Here is a 20,729-nt window from a genome sequence, read left to right on the forward strand (position 1 = left end):
TGAAATCCCTTTGTAACCAGCAGTTGCTTCATAAAGGTTGCCCACTATTAACATCATTAATAATAACGGCTAGCATTTATATAGTGCTGGAAGGTTTGTAAAGCAAGGGCCTTGACAAATAATATCATATTTGATCTTCCCAACAACCCTGGGACTGATGCTATTGTTACTCCTATTTTACAGTTGAGGAAACTGAGCCTGAAAGATTAAATGATATAGTCACACAGTTAGTGCATGTCCAAGAAGGGATTTTAACTCTCCTGATTCTAAGGGCAGCACTTTATTGGGCCACCTAGCACTGTCTTCTCGGTAGTCTCTGGTGAATTTGGCTGGCAAAACCCGGTTTTTCTCAAGGTCTCTTCCTTCCAGAAAGGAGGAGTTTCCATAGAATTCCATAGAAAAACCAGAGAATTTCCAGACTCGCAGAGGGAAGGAGACCATTCCCCAAAATAGGGTGGACCCAGCAACTAAGAAACTTGTTTGGAGCATCTTCTTTGTCTCCCCTTTTAGGTGATAATTTGTACTTGTTGATGTGACTTTGAAAAATGTTTGCAAGTCATTTAGTGTGTGATGAGTGAGTCTTTGTGTCATGGTGTGCCGGTGTACCTGGATAGGTCTGGTGTGTGTGCCTGTGAGTACATCTTTGTGTGTTTGCCTATGAATACAACTATCTGTGAGTGAGAAGCTATATGAGGGTATCGCTATCTGTGAATGCGCGTCTGTATGTGAGCCTATGAATCTATCTCTGTCTGAGTGTATGAGTAGGTCTGTGTGCCCAAGACTATCTCTGTGTGTGAGTATGTGTGTCTGTGTGTGTGCCGGAGTGTGTATCTTTCTGGGAGCTTGTACATACCTCCCCATAATTGGTTATTCTTTATAGAATAGTCTGTTTCACATCTTTCATTGGGAGTTTGTTGGAGGGACATATTGGCTGCAACGATAGATGATTAATTCCATTAATGGGCCACATTTAAATAGCACTTTATAGGTTACAAAGTATTTCCCTCACAATTTTGTGACCTAGCAAATGGCCAGGTTCTGATCCTCATTTTGCAGATGGAGAGGCGGCTGATCAGAGAAATGAAGGGATTTGCTCCTCGTGACGGTAAACAGTGGAGCTGAGACTAGAATTGAGATGTGCCAACTTTGCTTCTCTCCTCTTTCCATGGGACCCCACTGCCTCCATCAATTCTGTGTTCCACAAAGCAGGGCCACTTTAGTGACTCAGAAGCCCCATCTTCCTTCCCTTCTCAATCATTGCTTGCTTAGATTTTGAATTCATATTGTGCTCATAATCATTTTACTTTTTTCCATCTCACTCTCATCTTTCTTCTCAGAAGCAGATAATGATTCCCACCTGCCAAGGCAGAGTGAGCCTTAAGATTAAGTTGTATCTTAATCTTAACTCTTATTTAAGGACCCCTCTTTCCCTAATGCCTCGGGAACTGTGGAGGGCCTGCCAGAAGGCTCTAAAATAAACTTCTTATCTCAGTGAGACTAATGGTGTTCTTTCTATTTTGTGCCTGACTTCCAAATCCTGATCAGATGTGATGAACACAAAATCCACCATTTTAAAGCACCCCCCTCCCATGCATATCTTGCTCTGTGACCAATGGGAATAATAGATAGAAGTTTAAGAGTCAAACAGCTTTGAAAGTCAGTAGTTGAATTTTATATGAATCTATGTATGTATTATGTATGTATACACATACATAAATATATTAAGAGGAAGCTGCGTGTGATAAAGATTTACCTTTTCATATATAATCCTCTTTTTCTGTTCTATTTTGTATATGGATATGTTTCCTTTTGCATTGCCAAAAAATTATGAATAAAAAATAAATATTTAAAAAGAAATTATAGAGAGGAGAATGTCACAATGTTCCATGTAAGAAAAAGTTTCCTAACAACAAGGAAGTTGGAATAGCCTACCTTGAGACATAGTGAGTTTCCCATTGTCACTGGAGCTACAGGATGTTGCAGAGTGGATTCAGGAACAGGTCAGGTTAAGTGACTCCAGTTTCCTTCTCTAACTCTCAATCTTGGTGGTTCTGTGGAATGCCAGGGAAGGAACCAAAGCAGGAATGAAGGAGTTTGGATCATGGGCAAGGGAAGGAATCAGTCCAATTAAGAGACACACCCAATTCTATTCTATCCTGTTTCAGTTTCATGGGTTCAAATGTGATATGATATATAATGCAATATTATATGACATGAATCAACATATGATCTAATATGATATAACATGCCATAATATATACTATAACACAAATATAATGCATGTTATGATATGATATAATGTGTATGATGTGACATGGTATGCCGTGCTGTGCTATGCCGTAATATAACATAAGATAGCATGATATAATTTCTTTTGGACTAGACCTGTGATTTCATTGGTGGAGGGAAGCCTGATGAGGAAAGTCCCTCAACCAATAGATGGCTACTTTCTGCATTTATAGTCATGGAGATTTGCTTAGGGAATTGAGAGGTAAGTGACATGTACAGGGTCATAGAGACAGTACGCATTAGAAGTGGTCTTCCCATATACTATTAAAAGATATGATACTATATGATTTAATATTATGTAATATAGCACATCATAATATATGTCACGTAGCATAGAATAGGGTTGTATTGTATAGTATAGTGCACAACACAACACAAATTAGCAATGGATGTTATATAATATGTTGTATCATTGTCCTGTCTGAAAATGGGATTTCTTGAGCTCAGCCTCTGGGAGGAGATAAATGATCCTAGCTACAAAGCAAAAGGAATGTAGGACTGGAGGAATAAGCATAGCATTCAAATGGACCTTCTATTCACTGCCCTACAGAAGGCAAAGGGGTTTAAGTGTCTACTGGGAAGGAAATGATGGCTTCTATCTGAATGAAGGTTGCATTTGCTCTGTCTGAACTAACTTAGCATTGGTAGCTGAAAATAGGACCCTAGGTTTAAAGTTCAAGCCTCTCGGGCAGCTGGGTAGCTCAGTGGATTGAGAGCCATGCCTAGAGACGGGAGGTCCTAGGTTCAAATCCGGCCTCAGACACTTCCCAGCTGTGTGACCCTGGGCAAGTCACTTGACCCTCATTGCCTACCCTTACCACTCTTCCACCTATAAGTCAATACACAGAAGTTAAGGGTTCAAAATAAAAAGAAAAAAAAATAAAAAATAAAGTTCAAGCCTCAAAAGGAGAGGAAATGGGTCTGGGAGGTATAGTACAATGACTCTCTTTACCTCTTTCCTGTTGATAGCACAGCCTTCCCTTCCATTACACAGGCTGGTGGGAGTTGGGTGTCATCTTTCATACATCTATCTCCATCTCCCCTGCATCTTATCAACAGCCAAGCACTGTCCATCCTACCTGAGAAACATTTTTCATATCTATATCCACACCTTTTTACTCCTTTGCTTTCGCCCATGCTTTGAAATGCATTATCTCTCTGACCCTCTCTCAGAATTCCTCTCTTACTTTAAGTGAAACTTAGGCACCATCTTCTACATGAAGCCACCGTTTCCCAAACTACCTTGTATTTCAATACTATTATTTGTGTGTGTGTATACAGACATATTAATTTAATGTTTATGCTTTTTAAAAAAATTTAAATAGCTTACCCTCTTGAATAAATGTTCTTTGCAATCAGGAAATGTTTTCTTTGTACTCACATACCCAACATCTAGCATAGTGCCCACACATAGTAGATGCTTGATAAAAATTGGGTTGATTGACTTACTGTTCCATCCTTCCCTCTCTACTCTGTCTCCCAGTACCCAAGTTCAAGCCCTGAAATCTTCTCACCTAAATTTCCATAATAACCTCTTAAATGGTTCCTTTTTCAACTCTCTCCCCACTCTAATATCACTCCTCTACTTCTTATTGCCATGTGAAGTATAAACTCTAAATCCCATCACTCAAGGCCTTCCTCAATCTGGCTCTAACCTCCCTGTCAAGTTTTATCACTTCTATTCCTCCACTTCCAGTAGTAGAAACCTTCTTAACTGGGCCCATGCCCCCCCCATTTCAGGGTCCATTTCAAATAGCACCTCCCTCATGGAGAGGCCCTTGACTCTCCTCACCTCCAGCAAACAGTCTTTTGTAACACTTTGACTTATTGCTCTCTTATAAATTTTGTTCTCTTTCATTTTCCTTTGTATCATATTAATTTGGTTACTTAGCCACTGCCTTCCCCAACCTTTAGATTGTAAACTCATCAAGAGCAGGGCTTGTTTTGAACCTATCTCTTTAACCCCAGTAAAAGGCTCTCATGTAGTAGATACTTAATAAATTTTGAATTAATTTGCTGAATCATATGAAGGGTAATCATATGGAAGATTAATCAGACACAACCTGTTTGGTCTCAGAGAACAAAACTAGGATCTTATAGAGAAGCATATTTTGGCTCAGGACAAAGAAGAAATTCCTAACAATTAGGACCATCCCATCATGGGATGGGCTGCCTTCTTAAGTAGTGTGTTTGGGTCCCCCATCACTGGAAGTGTCCAACAGGATCTGGATTTACCCTTTCATGGATGCCGAAGAAGAGATTCCTGGATTAGGTATTAGTTCATGCCTTTATGATTCCTTTCATCAATAGGATTATTTGATTCTAGGCTCAGATTGCATCAGATTGAAAAGAGAAAGATCATAAAGTCATGATTATTGAGTCCTAATCTTACATCATATTGCAGGTGCCAACCTCCAGTACTGAAAGGGCTCTGGATTTCCTCAGATCTGGATTCTAGCTCTTACTCTAACTCTGATTAACTGTGTGATTAACTTAGTCTCTTGGAAATTTAGCCTTCTCACTTATAAAGTGGTCCTGGAGCCCAAGAATCAACTTCAGAGCACTTCAGAGATCATCTATATCAAACTAATCTAAGCCATTCTAAAGCTTAAGTCATCACTAAAGTGTGCCTGACTAGAGGTCATGCAGCCTCTGCTTGAGGACTTATATTGACAAGGAACTCATTCCCTTTTGAGTTATCCCATTTCACTTGGGGATAGTTCTCATTGTTAAGAAGCTCTTCCTCATGTAGCCATGATAAGTCAATCCACATCAACTTGGTATTCCTGATGTCATGTAAAACAGGTAAGAACACTGACTTTGGAGTAGAGGACATGTCTTAAATACTTCCTTGGAAAACTCACTTAATCTTCCTGACCTGAGCTCAGTATCATAATCAGTAAAATGAGGACATTGGACTAGATGACCTCTGAAATTTCTAACAGTTCCATAGCTAGGGAAATCTTCCTCCATTCTTACAACTTGTAGCCATTCCTCTTCCTCTTCTTAGACCAAGGATAACAAGTCAACACCCTTTACCCGAGAGCCTTTAAAATATTTGAAGGTTGATGAAGAAGATGGAGAACTTATTGAAGTGACATATAAACTTAGCACCTGGAAATTTTAGAACAGGTTAACATCCCAAGAAACTGAGGCTAACTTGTCAGCTTAAGAAATCCTCTCATACCACCTGCTTAGGGCTTATGGATGTCCTGGAATCATCCATTGGTCAGATTGTGATTGTGAAAGAACTGAAAGACAGCTTATAGCTGTCCTTTTTCCTTTCTAATTCTCCCTTTCCGTCCCTGGGCATTGAGAGTTTTTTCAATATTCTTTGGTTTTCCATGTTTCTCAGTCCCTTTTTCTACTCTGAGCTTCTTTCCTCAGGAGTAAACTCTTCATTCCAGGCCTTTCTGGACCCTTGACCCCCATCAAAACAGACCTACTCCTATATTCACCCTCTTAGAGGGATGTTCTCTCCAAATTGATAATTAATTAATATGATAGTGATTCATTGAACAAACAATGTATTAAGTGTCTATTACATGCCAGGCAGCGTGCTAGACCTGGAGCTACATAGACAAAAGGGAATAGCTCCTACTCTCAGGGAGCTTATATTTATTAAATAACAGATAAATAAAAACAAAGGGTTTATGAAGTAAATTCAATTCATTTATTGTTCAAGAGGACACTGGCAACTGGGAAGGGGAAAAGAGCTCAAGAAAGACCTCCTGTAGGAAGTGCTGAATATTGCAAATAAGTCAATATGTTCCTCTTCCCAAGCAATATATTGACAATTCATAGAATCTTCTAGAGACAATGCCTTAACCCAAATGAGTAGAGTAATAATGACTTTCTTATCTTGTGACAAGCCACAAATAGTTGATAAAGTCAACTATTTCTGGGCTTTGCTTGGAATCTTCCCTCTTCTTTATCTCTTCTCTCATCACTGACAGCAGTTCCATGAACCTAGAGTATTCCTCCTCTTGCTCCAGATCGAACTGGCCTTAAATAGCCCTCTCTTAAGGATTCTGCTTTGCCCGCATTTTTCCCTGCTGTGTATCTTGGCAGATGGCACCCAGTACATTTCTCTCACACACACAGATTTCTCCTTGAAAACAGGGGTGTATATTTATCGAACACACAGAATTGAAATATACACTGATTACTTTGGGGACATTTTAGCTCAAAAACAAATATGCTCATCTACCAGATAACTAACTTCTCTGCAGGGGGAAAGCTAGCTTTCTTGCGAATTCTAACAGTCATTCTCACAAGCATGAAGGCAGAAAGAAAATGGAAAGGGATTATATGTTCCCAAGGGCACTACTGGGTTGTTCTTGAAGTTTGGGATATGTGTCCTAGAAGCCTGTAGCCTGACACAGGGCTGTGGCATTCTTCAAATAAAGTCTAAGCTAAAAACAATAACAACAAAAGCAACTCTTGGACAGGGACAGAAACCCCCTAACTCCAAAAACCAAGCCAAAATCCTCCTCTCTAACAAGGAGAGCTCAAATGAGCCTCATCCTCTTTGCTCAGCTTTATAACCCTTTGAAACCTCTTGCAAAAACTCATATATCTCCCATCAACTTATGACCTTGGGCATTTCTGTTTCTTCTTCAGAGAAAAGGACAGTGGAATCCTAGAAAAATTCTGCCTCATGTCTTCAGAAAAGTCTCTTTTCCAGTTAACACGTCCCCAATGGATCTCTCTGGGACCTGGCCCTAATGTCCAGTCTATACCCTATAGATTTTCCTTTAGCTAGCTAAACTCAAGAAGATGTCATTCATTCAAATGGCTCTCAAGGAGGAGGTGATCAGCCCTTGATGGTACTAAATCTGGGTTCCCCCTTTTTCCAGACACTGGAAAGACAAAGTCCTAAGTCCATCTGGCTATTTTTCTGATATTCCAAAGATTTCCTCCTATTTCTCAGACCCCTATTCCATACTGCAATTTGATCTGCCTTAAAAAATAGTAATATCCAATATAGTCCTACCTGAGAGCAGGAAAATGGAATATATGGCCTCCCCATATCCCTTTTCAGCCTAGAGCTCCAGCGACCATGACACTGTCCTTGACCATCCTCTTTTACCTTTTCTCCATTTCACATTTTCCTTTTGGCTAGATGGGAGAAAGGAATAAAAAATCTCATCGAGAGCTGCTTCTCCAGAAATTACAAACCACTCTTCATTTCTATATGGGAAACAAAGTCTCCAATTAAAAAAACAACAAAAAGGAGATGATTTAACCTTTGTCGTATTGCAGCCAGGAAGAAAATCTATTGTCACACAATCACAGAGGCTATTGTGCTGATTGTCAAGAATGGAACTCTTGGGGTGGGTGGAGGAATGAAATTCCCCACAGCTAATCTATGATGGAATTGGTCAATGTAGGGTGAAGCTTTAGCAATATTGTTCCATGCACTGTCGGATGTAAATATTCTGCTTTTCATTGTGTAAGCAATCAAAGGGAAGCTTTTACAGACAGGGGAGCCTGAATGGTTATAATATCTACTCCAAGGAGCTCGTAGGGGAAATCAGAGATATTGTGCTTTCCAAAGCTTCCTTTAGAAGCTTGTCTTTAATCTCTTGCGTCAGTCCAGTAAGTTGTATGCTGGCCACATCACAAAGGCCTGCACTTTAAATGTTGTCCTTGACATTATTAAAAAGCACAGAATAAGGAATTAGGCTGGAGGTTAAAAAAAAAAAAGCCACTCCCAAGACAGGCATCATCTTCCCATGCCTTTCCCGTCTCCACTGTGTACTGAATTTGCTCAGGGACACCAAGGTGAAAGAACTTGGGGGGTAAGCATCCATTTTTCACAGTTTAGGTCCCACAGAAAGAGACGGGGTCAAAGTGGTCTGATTGTTAAGCGTTCATTAAGTAAAGAGCAGCAAGCATCAGAGAGTGACTTTTAAAAATGATCGACTTTTATTTATCGTGACGTTCCAGCCATTAATTTCCAAGGAAGAAAGCCCCAAAGCCGAAGCAGGTTCATTAGAAATTTGACATTAGTAATTTAATTAAATTGGGTCTTTGCGTCTTGTTGCAGAAAATGAAACGTTAGTTCTATACCGATTCTCAGCTCATTTACCCTGATTCTCTCCCTCCCCCTCACCTTGGGCTCCTTATCTTCTGGAATTAATACTGCTCCACCTCCCCACCTTAGGCTGCACTCTTCAGACCGGGTTAGGCAATGAGAGGATGGAAGGTGATCAATATTAAAGGCAGAGAGAAAGAGAAAGAGAACACCTGTAATGAGGTCCAGTCGTGTCCAGCACTGAGATGAGGAATGGGAATGAAAATCTCTGGCTTTAGAAGCAGCCCTCAACTTGATCATTTCTGTAAACAGTATGTTCCACCAGGATCCCTGGACATACACAGTGAGCTCTGTTGGACTTCCCAGACCCGACAGACTCCCTGAGCATCTGTAGTAAGTAAGCTTTGTTCTTCTCACAGAATCAGAGAATTAGAGCAGGAAGGTATCTCAGAGGCAAGTCGTTCAATTCCCTTCTTTTACAAAGGTGGAAAGTGACCATCTGAGAAGGGAAGTGATCTGGTCAGGATCACAGAGGTGATAAGGATATCTCATAGCCCTGTGGCCTGAGTTTCCATTTAGATATGTAGATCCAGTCTTATATATTAGGAAGGATGTGGAGGAGAAATCCTGCTTCAGCTGAGATTTGTGATATTCCCAATTGCCTGGTCTGAGAGGCAACTAGGTGGTACAATGGATAGAGCTCTAGACCTAGAGTCAGAAAGACCTGACTTCAAACTGGCTGCAGACACTTAATGGTTGTGTGTGACCCCGGGCAAGTCACTTATCTTTTCTATGATTCAGTTACTCCTTTGTAAAATGGGGATAATGATAGCATCTACCTCCTAGAGTTATTGTGAGGATAAAATGAGATCATCTTTGTAAAGTACTTTTGAAAACTTTAAGGCTCTATACAAATATTATCTGTTATTCTTCACCTATCCCCTCCACCTTCTGGAAATTCCTTCCAATGTCTCATTCTGTAGCAGCCTATTCAAGGTGATGGCCCTGTTTGAGCTGGGTTCAGGCATTTAAGCATCAGAAAGATGTAATCCATGAGAAGACCTTAGTTTAACTAAGTTAACTGCAAAAAGTTAACCAGGTTAACTGCAAACAATTACAACTTAAGACAAAACAACTCCCTACCACCAAAATTAGCATTCCTTATTGGGAAACATAATGTCATATACTCATTAGAATTCACAAACTTATTCTTTTTTTTAAAACCCTTAACTTCCGTGTATTAGCTCATAGGTGGAAGAATGGTAAGAGGAGGCAATGGGGGTCAAGTGACTTGCCCAGGGTCACACAGCTGGAAAGTGCCTGAGGCTGGATTTGAACCTAGGACCTCCCTTCTCTAGGCCTGACTCTCAATCCACTGGGCTACCCAGCTGCCCCAGAATTCACAAACTTATAATCTAGCCAGGGAGACTCAGAGGAGTAGATTTGGAGTCGAATGCCTGCAGTTGTAACCTGTGTCCATACTTCTGACCTTGGAATATTTAGGATGTAGCAAAACTACAGGCCAGAAAAATTAATATCCTACTTGAATCCCTCTTAAGCCAAAGGTGCTCTACTCCCCTAGAATGTTGTTTTAGCAAAAAAAGAAAAAAGGATACAGAAATGGGAGAGACCCTGTTATGTGAAAGGCGATCACTGCAAGAATCATTTAATGTGAGTGTTTGAGGCTAGAAATTTGGAGATGGGGTTGGAGTAGCTGTATGTAGTTCCTTCCCATGAGGCAGCCTATCCCAGGGCACCTCAGACCCAGGTGAGTGGTTCCTAATAAAAGGTATGAGCTATTCTTCTGTAGGGATGTCCACGAAACTCACTGAGCTTTTCTTTCATTCAGGCCCTTGGGCTTTGAAATTGGCCTCAAAGGAGACAAGAACAAGATGTATAAAATCATGAAAAGAGTAACTAATTATAATGCAAGGTGGTGTAATGGTTGCCTGCTGAGGAAATGCTCTGAAGTTCAGAGGAAGGGAAGAGGCACTTGGGGTGGGGTACTCATGGCAGAAAGGAAGTGGGCTTTGTCTGGGTCTTAAAGATTGGGCAAAATTTGAATAGAGAAGACCATAAATGAATTATGGCTCCATTTTGGAGCTAATGGGATTTACAGGGTGTTTGAAGGAAATAAATTTGAAAAAAAAAAAGGGGGGGGTTGGAAGCAGGTGTCAGAAGGCCTTCAATGCTGGTTTATGTAATTTGGATTTTTGCCTTTAGGCAATGGAAATCCTTAAAATATATTGTTGCCTATGAGAAGAAGAGAGAAGGTCTTAAGTGACTTTTTTAACAAGAGGAGGAAAGACAAAGAATGAGAGGTTGTGTAATGATTAAGCACTGAATGTATTTCCTTCTTTTTTACAGTTCTCCCTAGTCACACGTGTGGGAACCCAGGAAGACTCCCCAATGGCATCCAACAGGGCACCACCTTCAACCTGGGAGATAAGGTCCGCTACAGCTGCAACACTGGCTTCTTTCTGGAGGGACACGCAGTGCTGACGTGCCATGCCAGCTCTGAGAATAGTGCCACGTGGGACTTTCCCTTGCCTACCTGCCGAGGTAAGTATATGTAGTCGAGAGCAGCCCTACCTTCCTCCCTTTGCCCCATTTATGCTTCAGTTTTGAGAAGGGATAGGGTGAGAAGGGCTAGGTTCAATGCCACCTCTTCTGATGGGAGAACAACCTCTATACCCACATATGAGAAGATGAAAAGAAAACCAGCCAGTTCACTTCCCTGCTCAGAAATTCCTAAGCAAACACCTTAGCCTGGCATTTGAGGCCCTCCACAATCTCTAGCTTCACTTTTCCAGTCCTATTGCTTCCATCCATAAATGCCACTTTCAATCTGAACTGAGCTGTTAGCTAGTCTTTGAATGCAACACTGCATCTCCTGTCTCTATACATTTGCAAGTCATCTCCTATACCTCATCAATGAATTCCATCCTCATGTAAAACTTTCAGAATCTTGCTTTTATTGATCAGCTGATCAACAAGCATTTATTAAGTACCTACTATGTGCCAGGCACTATACTAGGCACCGGGGATAGAAATACAAAGAAGTGAGTGGTCTCTGCTCTTGAAGGTTCAGCTTAGAATGGCAAGATCTCATTTTACATAAACTCAACACATTTGAATTCAGATATATATGGCTAGCAACTGAAAAGAATAGAGGCAGAAAAATACCTAAATGTTTTTAATTACTAAATTTGTGCCATTTTCCCAAGAAGCTTAAAATCTTGCAGCAGTTCTGCCAGTCACCCTCATTTTGGCTCTGAGAAGTATTAATGTGAATCATTCATTGCATTATTTTGCACCAAACATCAGCCTCCCCACCAGTCTTTATTTGGAATTCTCACTTGTAACAAGTTCTGTCTACATCAGAGCAGTACTTCTCTTTGTATTTTAATGCTGTTTAGTTATTAATAGTGGCCCCAAAGTACAACTATAAAGATGCTGGTAGCTCTGATAAGCCTAAGAAAGTTTCAAGTGTCTAGGTATGTTCACTTAAGAAATGCTTATTAAATAATGGAGTTCACTATTATGCACGATTTGCAGCTTGTGCAAAGGATCTTGGAATGTATTGGTCATTGTAACAAATTGCAATTTTAATCATGAGGCTGATTAGTAGCTTTTTAGTAGCTTTATTACAGCAAAAGAAAGATAGTAAAAAGAAAAAAAAGGGATTCCTTCAGTTGAGTGAGCAGAGCAGAGCCCAAGACCCACACCTGCCATACCTTAACCAAAGCAAGCTCCCAAAAAAGAGCCCCGCAGTGTGGGTATTAGCCAAATTTATCTCCCAAGCCCCTGTATGTCAAATGAGGATATACTTAAAAGTTTGCTGGGAATTTAGCTTAGGTGTAGCAAATTTTTCCACCTCCCCATCATGTAAAAACAAGGACTTCCTGTAATTACCACTTCCCCTACAAAACCTTCTTTGATATGTATGGTTTCTATTGTTCTCTCCTTCCTCATCTTCTTTTATTTTCTCAATTCTGTGAATGGTGCATGCCAATGACAGATAGAGAATAAATTCTTCAGGGCAGGGAATATTTCAGTTTTGCTTTTGTACACCCAGAGTGTAGCATGGTGCCTTGTACATAGGTGGCACCCGTCATAAGACCATAGATTTAATGAAACAATTGAGTGTCATAGGAGTTAAGCGATTGACTCAAGATCATAAATGTGATAAGCAGCAGAGCTGGGATTCAAACCCAGGTCTTCTGATTCTAAATCCAAGGCTCTTTCCAGTGTACCAAGCTGCCTCTTAATAAGTATCGACCTTAATAAATTTAGCACATGTTTGCCTAATTGAATTGTTGGATCAACTTAAAGCAATGTATCTATTAGTGCAAATTAATATAATGCAAACAGATTACAAAGCAAACCTCAGTGTTGAGGGCCCACAAGTAAAGGAGTGATCATGTCTCCAGGGATGCAAGCAGGCTTTTTGGAAAAGTGATGTGTTAAGCAGAGGTTTGAAAGAGAGGAGTAAATATAGGGTTTTTTTCCTATTCTTTTTTTAAATGTATTAATAGAATTTATTTCTAGGCATCTCGGGCTCTCCCTCCCCTCCCCACACCATAGAAGATATCATCTGGTGAACAGCTATGTATACAAAGATTATGTCTTTCATGTTTCCATTTTTCAATTCATTCTCTGGAGGTGAATATTTGCAAGTTATTCTTCAAATATTAAATCTGTAGTTGTATATAATGTTCTCTTGGTTTTACTCATTTCAGTCTTCGTTATCTCATGTAGTTCTTTCCAGGTTTTTAAAAAATTAATCTGTTCATTGTTTCTTATGGCAAAGTAGTATTCCATCATAAATCATGTACCACAATTTGGTTAGCCATTTTCCAAATGATGAACATTCCCTTGATTTCCAGTTTTTTGCCACCATAAATAGAGCTGCTAGAAATATTTTGAAACATATACATTCTTTTCCTTTTTCCCTGATCTCCTTGGGAAACACACCTAGCAATGGTATTGCTGGATCTACAGATGTACATAGTTTTATAATTCTATTGGTGTAATTCCAAATATCGTTTTCTGTGCAGCTTGCTAGAGACATATGCTCTCCCATGCCCAGTCTTTGAGAAACATTCACTATGCCTAGGTTAGTAATACACACGTTCTTCTCCTTATTGCAGTTAGTCATTTCTGATCCCAAATCCTTGATTCATAAGGACTTCGGAATCTCACTTTGGGCTATGTATTTCTCCATTTGGTCTAGTGATGGAGACTGGCCGTACCTCTTGCAAGCATGGTTGCAACATTGGTCATCATGTTTCCTGCCCTCAACCCTTCCTGAATTGCTTGACCATTTAGAGTTATAAAATGTCCTCTTACTGTTCCTATCTCTCTGCTTGGGATTGTTGTTAGCCCTACCAAAGTCTATTTGTTGTTTGAACCTGCATGTGCGAACCATGTGACCTAGGTGGCTACACAGATAGCATCTTTGGGGAGAGGTTTTGGGCTTGGTGACACTACCAGGCTGCCTAGATTGACTATGCCCCCTGCTGGCCTGCAGGGCAAAGTTCTTTATTTCCTCAATTTATTTTTCCTTCTTTGCCTGCTTAAGTTGCCTTTTGAGGTCAGCTATAACAGAGTCCTTTTCTGAGTCTGCTTGTCTAGCTGTCCTAACCTCCTTTTGCTTGGAATCATGGATATAGGATGCATGCTGCCAGATGTCTTCTAGAGGCAATGATTCCCACTGAGGACAGTTCTGCTGGAAATAGGTCTGGACTGGCAGTGAAGCACCCTTCACGAACTGCCTCCTAATATGATTGATAGTCTCTGGGTCATGCATATCTCTAAGGCCTAGTATTGTTTTGGCTGCTTCCATTACCCTGTCCAGGAAGTTACTAGGGTGTTCTTCCTCTCCTTGCCTAAGCTTTTCAAATTTTTGCAATGAGTTTGACCTTTTTGCATGGAACCGCATTGCTTCAAATAAATCCATCTGGCATTAGACTAGGTATCTCATGTTTGCATGAGATGTTAATTCCAAGTCATGGTGGACCGTAGACCAAGCAGTGAGGTTAGGGTTCATGCAAGTTTCGGCCAAAATCTTCTCCTTCTCAGAGGGCAAATAAAACTCCCACAAAAGAAATTCAATGTCATCAAAGCTAGGATTGAATAGCGTGAAAATACGTTTCATTTCTTTTATACTTTTGAAAGGAGAGATGAAAATTTTGGGGAAGTGCCTCCTGAGTACCTCCAGATCATTTGGGGTAAAAGCCTTGTATGACTTCACATGCACAATACCCTCCCCAGGTTGCAAGATAGTCCTGTCCACTATAGGGAGTACAGAAATAGTGGTTTCAGTGTCTGGTTCCTTTGTTGGATTTTGGGTGTCCTTCACAGATTGGGTTTCTTTGTTTTGGTTAGCCGTGCCTAGGTATTTTGTTTCTACAATCTCCAACTGGAGAATTGTATGCTCATCGAGTTCCTTTCCCTCCCTAATTTTGTTTAAGTACTTGGAACAACAGCTTCATGTGTTCCAATAGTTCCAGGGAGATAGAGACAGGTTTTGAAGCAGGAGCAGAGCCAAAAAGCAGCCATAAGTGTGAGAGGACTCTCCTCAGGACTATCATGAATTGAAAGATCATAAAAACTAGTGCCATAGCCATGGGTACAAAGCAAAAAAATTCTGCCAGTGTTATAGCACACCATTTATAGTAATCATATAGTTCCAAGATCCAGTGAATGAACTGTGGAACTTTCTTAAACCAAAAATCGAATGCTCCCTGCAACAACGACCACAGGAGCAGAGAAAATCTGGGGACTATGAACATCATCCTGGCCAGGCCCATTTGAAATGACATTGATTGTGTAGGTAATTAGTCTAACTGTGCTCACCAAATGTAATAAGGGGATAAGAGGAGATGGTAATGAGGAGGTCACCAGGGGCCTAGGAGCCAGTAATTAAACTAGCTGGAGATTGGAGTTGATGTTATCAGAGGGGAGCAGCCTCAGCTGAGCTGCCCAGTGAATATCCACTGCTAGCTGCAGGCTCCTTTAAGATGTTGGGTTGGTGGCCCCTCCCTGCTGAGGTAACTGACTCCCTATTGGATGAGAGCAGAGCCCAGCAGGAAACCATGGCTCAACTTCCTCCCAACAATGGAGGCTTAGCTTTCACTTCCACAGTAACCCCCCCACACACACACCCCTCCCCCCCCCCACCCCCCGCTTCTCAAAATTCTGTCCTCCCCTTAGTCTCCTTAGCCTTGAAGGTGTTAGAATAATCACAGGCATTCACAGATTAAGGCTAAGGGATTTATTTGAACTGGAATGGCAAAACTAAGGTTAGAGGACTTAGGTTTGCTAAGCTGTTGCTAGAGGCAACTGGCAGGTGCTTGCAAAGGACCTAAAAGGTCTTGACAGGCTGAGGGCAACCAGGCCTCAGCCAGAGATAACTAGACTCTGACTTGGTGCTATTTGATCAACTAGGTACACTGATGATGTTGTTGAGTTGCTCTAGAGATGGCCCTAACCATTAGGCTACACTATCTAAGTTCCTACCCACAATCCACTTCCCTTCATCACCCAGGACCCAGGGGGAAAGGTCAGGGATAGCAATTTGACTGGGGAAGGTCAAGGGAAAACAGAAACCAGGGTTGGGTTTGCAGGGCCTTATATAGACACAGCCCAACTACCAGTTGGCACCTGCCCCATAGCGCATGCCATTGGCAAGATTCCATTCTGAAAACTGATAGGATTGCCTACGGCAATGTTGCAATGCAAGAAACCCTGCATTACATCTCCAAAATGGTTGGATCAATCTGTAGTTTTACCAACAGATTATGAGTGTCCCCATTCTTCTACATCTCCTCCAACATTTGTCATTTTAGCCATCTAATGGGTGTGAGATGATACCTTAAAATTATTTTAGTTTGTATTTCCCTAATCAGAAGTGATTTAAAGCATTTTTCATAGACCTATATATGGCTTTGATTTCTTCATCGGAAAACTGTTTATACCCTTTGCCCAATTGTCATTGGGAGGTGGCTATTATAAATTTAACAAAGTTCTTTTATATTTTAGATATGAGACCTTTATCTGAGGAACTGTCTATGAAAAACTTTCTCTAATTTTTCTGTGTGTTTTTTACTCTGAGCAATGCTTGCTTTATTTGTACAAAATCCTTTAAATTTAATGTACTCAAAATTATCCATTTTACATATCACAATGCTCTCCATTTCTTGTTTACTCATAAAACTCCTCTCCTATCCACAAATCTGATAGGAAATATATTCCCTGTTCCTCTAGTTTGCTTATAATCTATTCTTTTATGTCTAGACTATGTATCTATTTTTATCTTATCTTAGTGAATGGTGTAAGATATTGTTCTATGCAAACTGCTTTCTGGTTATCCCAGCAATTTTTTACCACGTAGTGATTTCTTATCCCAGTAATCTGAATCTATACTTTTGTCAAATACAAGGTTACTATAATCTTTTACTACTATTTGTTGTAAGTCTTTACTATTCTACTGACCTACCTTTCTACTTCTTAATCAGTACCAGGTAATTTTGATAATTATAATGCAGTTTAAAATCTGGTCCTGCTGGCCCACCTCCTACTCTCTTATTTTTTATTGATTCTTTTGATATTCTTCATCTTTTGTTCTTCCAGATGAATTTTATTATTTTTTCTAGTTCAGTAAAATAGCTTTTTGCTAAATTGATTGGGATGGCATTGAATAAGTAGATTAGTTCAGGTAGGATTATCATTTTATCTACATTGGCTCTGCCCACCCACTAACAATTAATATTTCTTCAATTATTTAGATCTGATTTTATTTGTATAAAAAAAGCATTTTTTATTAAATTGATGTAATTCTTGGGCTTATTTTGGCACATGTGCTCCTAGATATTTAATTCTAACTGTAGTTATTTTAAGTAAAGTATCTCTTTCTATCTCTTCTTACAGGATGTTAATAATAATATATAAATATGCTGATGATTTATGTGGGTTTGTTTTATGTTCTGATACTTTACTAAAATTACTGATAGTTTCAACTAACTTTTTCATTCTTTAGGATTTTCCCCATATACTATAATATCATTGGCAAAAAGAAATAGTCTTATTACCTCTTTGCCCATTCTGATTCCTTCCATTTCTTTTTCTTCTCTTATTGCTATTGCTAGCATTACTAATACTAACTTAAATAATATTTGTGACAATGGGCATCCTTGTTTCACTCCATAAATATGTAACAGGGAATATCTCAATGTTCTTGCTGAATCACCTGGAATATTAATGCTGAATATCTGAAGTATTGTTTTGACTATGAGCATCTGGATATGGGGGCTCTGGAGTTTATATTTTGTTTTGGGGAGGGAATTGCCAAAAACCTTTAGAAAACAACTTGGTAGAGTCTTGGCCAACCCTCATGGCTATGTCTAAGAGATCTACTCTCTTCCATCCCTGGAGACATCAGATTTAAATGATTCGAAGATAGTCAGATGGGAGACTCTGAATCTAATCAGTCATTGTGTGTAATCACAGAGTGAAGTTTGAAAAATAAAAGGGTAAAGGTGGAAGCAAAGGCAGCCTGAGTAATAATTCTGGAAAGGCTAAAATAAAATGTTGAGGGTCCAACACTGGCAACAGGATTGTTCACCAATAAGATGGAAGAGTTTTGTTGATATGTGCCATGTGCTGGGCACAGTCGTCCTGACAATTTGAACTAAAACAGAGTAAACAATATCTACAGTGACTAAAATATCATAAATGACATGAACAAAAAACAAAGGTGGATTGCGTTAATGATTAATCTTGGATCTGCAGAAAACATGAAGGAATGCATCATTATCCTTCTTTTGGAGAGATAGGGGAACTATGGGGGTGGAATGTTGCATACTCTGTCAGATTTGGCCTTTGTGTCAGCTAGTTTTACTCAAACTTATGTTGTTGTTGTTACAAGGAAAGGAGAAAGAAAGTTATGTTGGGAAGTGATTCCTATATCAATATCCTTGACATATGTGAATGAGGAATATTTGTAAGATATGGCCCGCATTCTCAGATTATTCTGCACTTAGGAGGCTGGTTATGAAATGGTTCATGCTTTGGCCCTGAATCAGAGAGCAACTCTTTGATAATGGGCTAAAGACTGAACTTTCAGCCTTGCCTTAGGAAGAATCCCTCTCTTCAGTTTGGCTCCCTCCTCCCTCTGTGTCCTCATGGCATGAACAAAGAGACACCTGGCAACATGAGAATAGGTTCAGTCACAGCCGTTTATGAGAAATAATATTAAATCTGGCAAATGTATTTTTTAGCAGAATAAAATTTTTAGGAACACAGTTAAGTGGAAGGCTAGAATGGGTTAGGGCCTGACTATTGTCTCAGTACTCCTGCTATAGGATAGAGCTCCTACAATAAAAGCACACAGTCACACCTCCCAGCCTGTCCATTTAGAAATCATCTTTAATGGACTAAAAAATGGAATTTCAGCTGGAGCAGGCACTGGTCCCTGCCATGGATAGGCTGCTGCCATATAATAACTGCCACCTGTCCCTTCTTTCTCTCTTCTCCAGTCACAAAACTCCCACGGTCCTGGGCAACCTGCTCTCCTCTGACAGGGAGTTGATTTCACATCAATTTCTCCTTTTCCTACACTGGGAAGAACTACAAAGCCTAGTTTTTATGACCAGCTTTCTCCTTATAGGAGTTGTTACATGCAGACCTCAGTAAAACTTCTTTTAAAGAAATGTCTAGAATACTAACATCCTCCCCACAGAGACTGTTGGGGTCAGTAAAGAGCTTGGTCTAAGAAGGGAGCCCTAGTTGCTTCTGATAAATACCTCCCTGCCTATGACCTTAGATATGGTCATCACCATGGTGAGCAAAGGGGAAAGAAGGGACTTCAGAGGAAATTGGAAGTTGGAGCTGTTCACATGTGACTGATTAGAAAGGTGACATATTGAAAAGAGCAGTGGATCTGGAATGAAGAAAACCTGAGCTGAAATCTGGTTCCAGACACTTAATAGTTGTGTGACCCTAGACAATCTAAGCCTCAGTTTCCACAACTGTAAAATAGGGATCATAATAGCACTTACCCCCTCCTCAAGTTATTGTGACGATCAAATAAGACAATAATTATAAAATGTTTACCACCATGCCTGGCACATAATAGGTACTATATAAGTTTTAGCTAATATTCTTATTAGGACCAAATGAAATAATAATTGGAAAACACTTAGCACAGTGCCTAACGTAGTAACATAGTAAGCAGTATATAAACATTAGTTATACAGTGTCATTATTATCTTCATCATCATCACCATCATTATTCACTCTGCCTTTACAAAGTATTTAAATGCAGTTATAAGTTGAAATAATCCATTTGAACTCAACACCTCATTACTTAACAGCACCAAATGACAACAGCCAAATTCTAAATTTTACTCCCCTCCACTCCCTTCCCCTTCTCTTTGGGCCCTTATCTTGATCTGCTCTAGGCACTGCCCTATGTCTAGCTTTTCAGCTCTATGATCTGGGTTCTCAGTCACTGGTTGTAGTTTATGCCAATTTTGTTTCTGTCCCCAACCTATACTGGTCTTTCCAACTGCCATGCCTCCTCCCCAAGCTCCCTGCCTTTGTTCCTCAAATCCAGAAGGAAAAATGCCAGGGTGCTGGGAGCTGCTCAGCCAAAGTTCATGACATGTCCTAATTCAAGCTCTGCCTACGGATGTAGCTAGGAAAACAGTAGACCATCCTGCTAAACTGGAATGGAAAGGAGTAAGAAGGCTTAGTGCCACAAGACTGTTACTTGAGCATCCATGTGAATTCCTAATACTCGTCTAAAGGCCTGGCCATGAATGTGATGAGCTCTAACTCTTGCTAAAGCTAATTTAAAGCAGCTCATGTTTGGCAAGTTGAGTCACATGGACCCAGAAGCTCAGAAATGGAAGGACATTGGGAGGTCATATAATTCAATACCTGCTTGGTGTGCAAACTTCCTTCACAACATTTCTGATAAGTGGTTATTCAACTTCTGCTAAAATACTATTACCTGAGAACAGAATAGCTACCAAGGAAATATAACTATAACTGTGAGAAACTTCTTCCTTACATGGATCCCAAAACTAATTCCTTATGATGTCTATTCCTTTCTGAATTCTGTATAGAGCCAGCATTTAAAAACAATTCTATTATAGAAGAGCAGCAAAAAGGGGGCAGCTAGGTGTCTTAGAGGATAGAGACTCAAGCATGGAGATGGAAGTCCTGGGTTCAAATCTGGCTTCAGTCATTTCCTTGCTGTGTGACCCTGGGCAAGTCACTCTAGAACCAATATTCAGTATTGATTCCAAAACAGAAGGTAAAGGAAGAGAGAGAGAGAGAGAGAGAGAGAGAGAGAGAGAGAGAGAGAGAGAGAGAGAGAGAGAGAGAGCGC

General features: G+C 40.1%; 1 protein-coding gene across 1 annotated transcript in view; it reads left to right on the forward strand.

The window, feature by feature from the left end:
• CSMD2 (CUB and Sushi multiple domains 2) overlaps positions 1-20,729 on the forward strand; it is a 1,000,214-nt gene that overhangs the window by 310,711 nt on the left and 668,774 nt on the right. The window contains exon 4 of the mRNA XM_044668787.1: positions 10,697-10,891. Coding sequence (XP_044524722.1) covers positions 10,697-10,891 — 195 coding nt within the window. The remainder of the gene's footprint in view (positions 1-10,696; positions 10,892-20,729) is intronic.

Source organism: Gracilinanus agilis, chromosome 3 (assembly GCF_016433145.1).
Source record: "Gracilinanus agilis isolate LMUSP501 chromosome 3, AgileGrace, whole genome shotgun sequence".
In the NCBI taxonomy this organism is placed as follows: Eukaryota; Metazoa; Chordata; class Mammalia; order Didelphimorphia; family Didelphidae; genus Gracilinanus; species Gracilinanus agilis.